The following is a 6691-nucleotide window of genomic DNA, read 5'->3' as shown; positions in this document are numbered from 1 at the left end:
CCCGGAGCCCCGGGGACCGCGAGGCCCCCGGCAACAAGGCCGGGTTTCACTCCAGAGTTCGGGCCACGCCGTTAGTTAAGGTGAAAGTCAGGAGATTCCACGCCCCCAGCCGGGCCCCAGGTGGAAGCTTCCAGAAAGGCGGGGCGCCCCCTGGTGGACAGCGGCCACGCGCACGCACGCGCATGCGTAGGAGCAGGCCGCGCTCTCCAGGGCTTCGCTCCCCCGATGCCATGGGGGGCGGGGCCTGCGCCTGCGCCTGCGCCGTGGGGTCGCGATCCCGCTGTCACCCCAGGCCCTGCAGGAGCGTCTGGCTGAGCCAAAGGAGCAGCGGAGGCCGGGTCGTGGCTGGAGTGCTGTCTTGTGTGACACTCAGGGGTCAAGGGTCAGAGGTCAGCTCCTCTGGATCAGTGTCCTGTGTGACACTCAGGGCTCGAGGGTCAGGGGTTGAGGGTCAGGGGTCAGCCGGTCTGCAGGAGCCGGGAGAGGCCACAAGAGACCAAAGCGCCGCCCGGCTCTGTCGTTAGAGCGAAGCAGCGTCGGGGAGAAGCGGGGCGCGTGGGGCCCGGCCGAGGGGCCGCAGGAGCCCGGGCCGGCCCGGGACGGACGCGCAGCGCACCCGGGCTGACCAGCGTGAGCCCCGCGGGGCCGCGTGCGCGGACAGGGGCGTGCACACGGGGGTGTGTGCAGGCATGGGCGTGCACACGGGGGTGTGTGCAGGCAGGGGCGTGCACACGGGGGGGTGTGCGGACAGGGGCGTGCACACGGGGGGGTGCGCAGGCATGGGCGTGCACACGGGGGTGTGTGCAGGCATGGGCGTGCACACGGGGGGGTGTGCGGACAGGGGCGTGCACACGGGGGGGTGTGCGGACAGGGGCGTGCACACGGGGGGGTGCGCAGGCATGGGCGTACACACGGGGGTGTGTGCAGGCATGGGCGTGCACACGGGGGTGTGCGCGGGCATGGGCGTGCACACGGGGGGTGTGCGGACAGGGGCGTGCACACGGGGGGTGTGCGCGGGCATGGGCGTGCACACGGGGGTGTGCGCAGGCATGGGCGTACACACGGGGGTGTGCGCAGGCATGGGCGTGCACACGGGGGTGTGCGCAGGCATGGGCGTGCACACGGGGGTGTGCGCGGACATGGGCGTGCACACGGGGCCGCGTGCGCGGGCATGGGCGTGCACACGGAGGGTGTGCGCGGGCATGGGCGTGCACACGGGGGGTGCGCAGGCATGGGCGTACACACGGGGGTGTGCGCAGGCATGGGCGTGCACACGGGGGTGTGCGCGGACATGGGCGTGCACACGGGGGGTGTGCGCAGGCATGGGCTTGCACACGGGGGTGTGCGCAGGCATGGGCGTGCACACGGGGGTGTGTGCAGGCATGGGCGTGCACACGGGGGTTGTGCACAGGCATGGGCGTGCACACGGGGGGTGTGCGCGGGCATGGGCGTGCACACGGGGGTTGTGCACAGGCATGGGCGTGCACACGGGGGGGTGTGCGTGGGCATGGGCGTGCACACGGGGGTGTGCGCGGACATGGGCGTGCACACGGGGGTGTGCGCGGGCATGGGCGTGCACACGGGGGGGGTGCGCAGGCATGGGCGTGCACACGGGGTGTGCGCAGGCATGGGCGTGCACACGGGGGTGTGTGTGCACGGACCTGGGCGTATGGGATGTGTGTGCGCGGGCCTGGGCGTGCATGGGGGTGTGTGCGCGGACCTGGGCGTGCACACGGGGTGCGCACGTGTGCATGGGTGTACAAGGGATTGCTGGGATCTGAAACTGCGATTCAAAGCCAACCCCGACAGCAATTAATCACCAAAAAGCTGGAAGGGAGCCGTGGCCTTGAAAAATAAAGCTGGAGGACAGGGCCCAGCACCTGAGCTCAGCCCAGGACCTGCGCGCTCCACCTCCAATTAAAGAGCAAAAGCTGGGCAGGAAGTGTGGCGCAAGCGGCAGAATACCAGCAATAAGTGAAAAAGACAAGCGCTAGGCCCTGAGTCAAAGCCGCAGAACTGGCAAAACGGAAGTCCAGACGGCACTCCAGAACGTAAACCCTGCCCAGAGCTCAGATCTGCGGTCCTGCTCCCCGCCACAAGGACCCAGAAACCACCACCCCTCTCAAGATCCACCCTCCCCCATCCCCGCACCCACCTTCCCCCCCAGGCTGCCCCAGCCCCCTCTGCTCACCTGACAAGTGCACGGCCCTCAGGCAGGACAGGGAGGCGTTGAGCCGGGCACACTCCTCGGGGTTGGCCCCGAACTTCTCCACCGTCTCACACACCTGCTCATCCGTCATCTCCAGCAGGTCTTCCAGGCTCAGCTGCCCGGGGCAGATCTCCTAGGGGAGGGCATGGAGAAGGAGGGTCACTGGGCCTGGGCCACGAGGTCCCTGTGGGCAGGCACCAGGGGTGGTTGCTAGGTGCACACTCTGTGCTAGTGTTGACCCTTGAGCACCTGGAGACGCAACTCGGCATCCAGGGCCATGTGGCAGGGCTAGGGAACAGTGCACAGTAGGGGAAAGGATGCCTCTGGACAGCCAAGGCGGGAACAGACAAGCAGGGCGGAGGAACTGTGGCCTCACCGCTCCTGCCCCAGACCCTGCAGATTTGTCAAACACAGATGTATCTATATATGCATGTAAGAGCAATCAATGGACCGGAGCACCTGTGGCTCAACGCCTGTAATCCTAGCTACCCAGGAGGCTGAGATCTGAGGGTGGGAGGTTCAAAGCCAGCCTGGTCATAAACATCCGTGAGACTCATCTCCAATTCATCACCAAGAAAGCTGCAAGTGGCAGAGTACTAGCCTTGAGCAGAAGGAGTTCAGGGACACTGCCCAGGCCCTGGTCTAAGGACTAGTGCACACGCGCGCGCACACAGACACAAGAGCAATCACTGGTAACGATGTAAAAAAAAAAAATCATTGTCATTTAAACTAAGTCAACATGATCCTGGGCTAGGTGATATCATGGAGGTCTCCTGCCTCCTTGTGGTCGTGCCTGAGTATTACAGCAAAACGCACCCCCCCCACACACACACACACATACACACTGAATTGGAGGGATGGACTAGGCCAGGGTGATAGCGTGGAGTTCTGCCCTCTTGTGGCTGTGCCTTGTATTACAGCAAAGCGCCTTGTATTACAGCAAAGCACATTAAATTGGAGGGAGGCTCAGCTAGGGTGATAGTGTGGCGTTCTCCTGCCCTCTTGTGGCTATGCCTTAGTATTACGGCAAAACACAGACATTAAATTGAAGAATTGGCTTCTCAGCTAGGGTGATAATATGGAGTTCTCCTGCCCTCTTGCGGCCATGTCTGAGTATTACAGTAAAATACAGCTTCCCACATCACATTGGAGGGAATGGAGTCTAGGCTAGGGTAGGATTCCAGGATCCTTCTGCCCTCTCGTGGCCATCTCTGTACATTACAGGAAAATACAGATTCCCACGTTAAATTGGAGGAATGGATTCTAAGCTAGGGCAGGATTTCAGGATACTTCTGCCCTCTTGTGGCCACATCTGTACATTACAGGAAAATACAAGATCTGTATTAAATGTAAGATCATTAAAATACAAGATCCACATTAGACGCACATTAATTCCACATTAAATTGAGAAGGAATGGGGGAGGGGAAAGGGAGGTAGGGAGGGAAGAAGGGTGGGAGACAATTGTCTACTCAAAAGGTCATTGAAGGTGTGGATGATTCTACACCTGAAATTCTCCCTGTAAAGCCTCCGTAAAGTGACTGGACGGGGAGGGGGGTTCAACAATGACTCTGGTTTTACAGAGAGAGCTTGGCTCCTCCACTGGGTCAGGGCCATGGAGGGTGTGGCTCAACCTGGAGTGGGGACACCCAGCCTGAAGGGGGACACTAGCCAGATGCTCTGGTTTGGTTTTGCCATTGGAAAAATCACCTGCCATTCCCAAGGCTTTCCACAACAGGCTGAAGCCTGTCTGCCAGACAATGAGCTGGACATTCTCTGCGGATCAGGCCAAGCCAGTGAGAGAAAGGGAGGACCACGGTCCCTGTGGCTACCACATGGGCAGACCACGGCTCTGACCCTGCGATTCAATATGGCAGCCACTTCCCACAAAATGCAATCCTCAGCCACAATTCAATTGTCCCACGTGGCAGATAGAGCCAAGAACACGGATGAAGAAGTATTCCCACTGGGAACCAAGTCTCCATGAACAGCCCTGGACTGAGAGAAATTACTTGGCTAGAGTGACTCCATTAAGTATGAGGGCTGGAAGGTTTTCTAGCTGACTCTGAAGCCATGCCCTCAGCCAGCCTGTCCAGGAACTTCAGAGATCCTGGGCACATTAATTGAGGACCTACTATGTACTAGGGACAGTGCTGGACCAGGGGAGGAATGGAGCAGGTGGGTGCTGGGTTCTGGGGGAGGAGAGGGAGGAAAGGGGAGGGGAAGAAAGGGGAAGGGAGGGAGCAGGGCGGCCTCTGGTCACCTCCACGACTTCCTTGCGGACATCCACGATCCGGAACCAGTGCCGGAGTTGGGGGAAGCCGTCGAGTTCAGCGTTGCGCTCCTGCAACGCCACCTTCTTCTTGCAGGACAGCTGCCGGCTGAAGTACTTGACCAGCTTGCTCTGAGGAGACAGCAACAAGGCCTGCTCAGAGGCACTGACGTCAGACCCAGAGGGGGGAAACCCAGTGTTTGCTGCCCGCCCCAGCCCCGGCAGCCCCGGATGGGGACGAGGTGCTTCTGCTTCAGTGAGAGCATCCCTCCACCTAGGATGAGGATGCTTGCATCTCCCAAAGCCTCGCAATCTGGAAGCTTCCAGGTGGATGCAGCCACAGGTCACTGCCATGGGCAAGGATTCATGGAGTGCATACAGGACCAAGTTGGTTCTCTTGCACTGCGGGGCTCAGGTGAGAAGCAAGAGGCCTGGTACTGGTGGCTCACGCCTGTAATCCCAGCTGTTCAGGAGTCTGAGACCAGGAGGATTTGGGTTCAGAGCCAGCCTGGGCAGGAAAGTCTGCTACACTTTAACTCCAATGAACTAGCAAAATGCAGGACTAGAGGCAGGGCTCAAGTGGCAGGGCAAACCAGCAAAATAACAAAGAAAGAAGAGGAGGGAAACATGGCAAGATTAAAAAAAAAAAAGGAAACTATATCCGTTCATGAGCACTTTTACCTAAAATGAGAAAAGTAACTCAGAAGATGCAATCATGGAAGGATGTTTTTAAATCTCTTGATCCTCCTTCATAAAAACTGACCTGGGGTTTGGACTGTGGCTTAGTGGTGGAGTGCTTGCCTAGCATGCATGAAGCCCTGGGTTCGATTCTTCAGCACCACATACACAGAAAACACCAGAAGCAGAAGTGGTGCTGTGGCTCAAGTGGTAGAGTGCTAGCCTTGAGCAAAAGAAGCTCAGGGACAGCGCCCAGGTCCTAAGTTCAAGCCCCACAACCGACCAAAAAAAAAAACTGACCAGGCAAACAGATAGCAAACCAAACCAGAGAACACCTCATTTTCAACTATAGTCAGGGCCCCAAACCCCAGCGGCCACGAGATATTCTGAGAGCGCATGGAGCCACCCAGCCCCCGCTGACACCGGGGCTTAGGACAAACACTTGCCCAGCAAGTCCCAAGCTCAAAATCATCTCAGGACTGCACAAGACAGAAGCCAGGTAGCCCGGAGAACACGGCGCCTGCTGAGACCAGGCGGCTGAGGCGCCGAGTCTCACCCGCCCCACAGCCACACCAGGCTGGCTGGAGAGGCTCCAGGCCACATCCCTGGAGACAGCCATCCCCAGACAAACCTCCAGACCTAGAGCGGCCATCAGCTGACCAACAGCCGCCTGAGCAACAGCCCCTTCCTGGGCAGGACCAGAGTTCGAACTCAGCGCCTTGCGCTTGCTAGGCAGGCACTCTACCTCTTCATCCATCCCACCAGCCCTTTTTTGCCCTTGTGATTTTTTTTTTCACAGTAAGGTCCCACACTTACGACTGGGCAGCCAGAACCGCGATCCTCCCTTTTACATTCTGAGTCAGAAGTAAACTGGGGCCTTCACAAGGCAGCGGGCGGAACTGGGGGTGGAGAGACAGACACACCTCACATGTGTGTGAATGCACACACACCTCGCACATGGGTGGCTCACGTCTGCAATCACAGCTACTCAGGAGGCTGAGATCTGAGGATCACAGTTCGAAGCCAGCCCAGGCAGGAAAGTCCACGAGACTCTTTCTCTCCAATGAACCACCAAGAAAACCAGAAATGGAGCTGTTGGCTCAAGTGCTAAGAGCACCAGCCTTGAGTGAGAATGCTGAGGAACAGCGCCCAGGCCCCAGGTTCAAGTCCCAAGACCGGCACACAATGTCAGCGTGTATCAGATGTGTTTGCGGCTGTTCCCTTCGAGTGTGCCGGTCAGGAGAGCTCAGCTTTTAGAAGAATTCACGACTGCCACATTCATAAGCAAGAAAGCCTGGAAGCCACCGACCCCTCCGCCCGGACGGCAGCAAGCACCGGCAGACGGAGCCGAGAGCAGATGCGCGGCCTGGCCGACCGGTGTCGCCGCCTGTTTCGCTCTGGTGGCCAGGTTGCAGCTGACCTGGTTTTTTTTTTCTGTTCCCTTCTCCGAGGTGATGTTAGAAAAAGCAATGCTGGCGTGTCTGCGGCGAGTGGGGGGAATGGTTGGTGTGTGGGGTTTGTTCCCCTAATCTAG

The 6691-nt window shown here is 59.1% G+C and overlaps 1 protein-coding gene across 1 annotated transcript in view; it reads right to left on the bottom strand.

Annotated features, from left to right (window-relative positions):
- Positions 1-6691, bottom strand: part of Ksr2 (kinase suppressor of ras 2) — a 200347-nt gene that overhangs the window by 154522 nt on the left and 39134 nt on the right. The window contains exons 2-3 of the mRNA XM_013014295.1: positions 4471-4611; positions 2192-2342 (exon numbers count right to left, since the gene is read on the bottom strand). Coding sequence (XP_012869749.1) covers positions 2192-2342; positions 4471-4611 — 292 coding nt within the window. The remainder of the gene's footprint in view (positions 1-2191; positions 2343-4470; positions 4612-6691) is intronic.

The sequence above is a fragment of the Dipodomys ordii genome, unplaced genomic scaffold (assembly GCF_000151885.1).
Source record: "Dipodomys ordii isolate 6190 unplaced genomic scaffold, Dord_2.0 Scaffold23, whole genome shotgun sequence".
Lineage (NCBI taxonomy): Eukaryota > Metazoa > Chordata > Mammalia > Rodentia > Heteromyidae > Dipodomys > Dipodomys ordii.
Note: the sequence above shows the minus strand (reverse complement) of the source record. Positions and strands in the feature narration are given on the sequence as shown.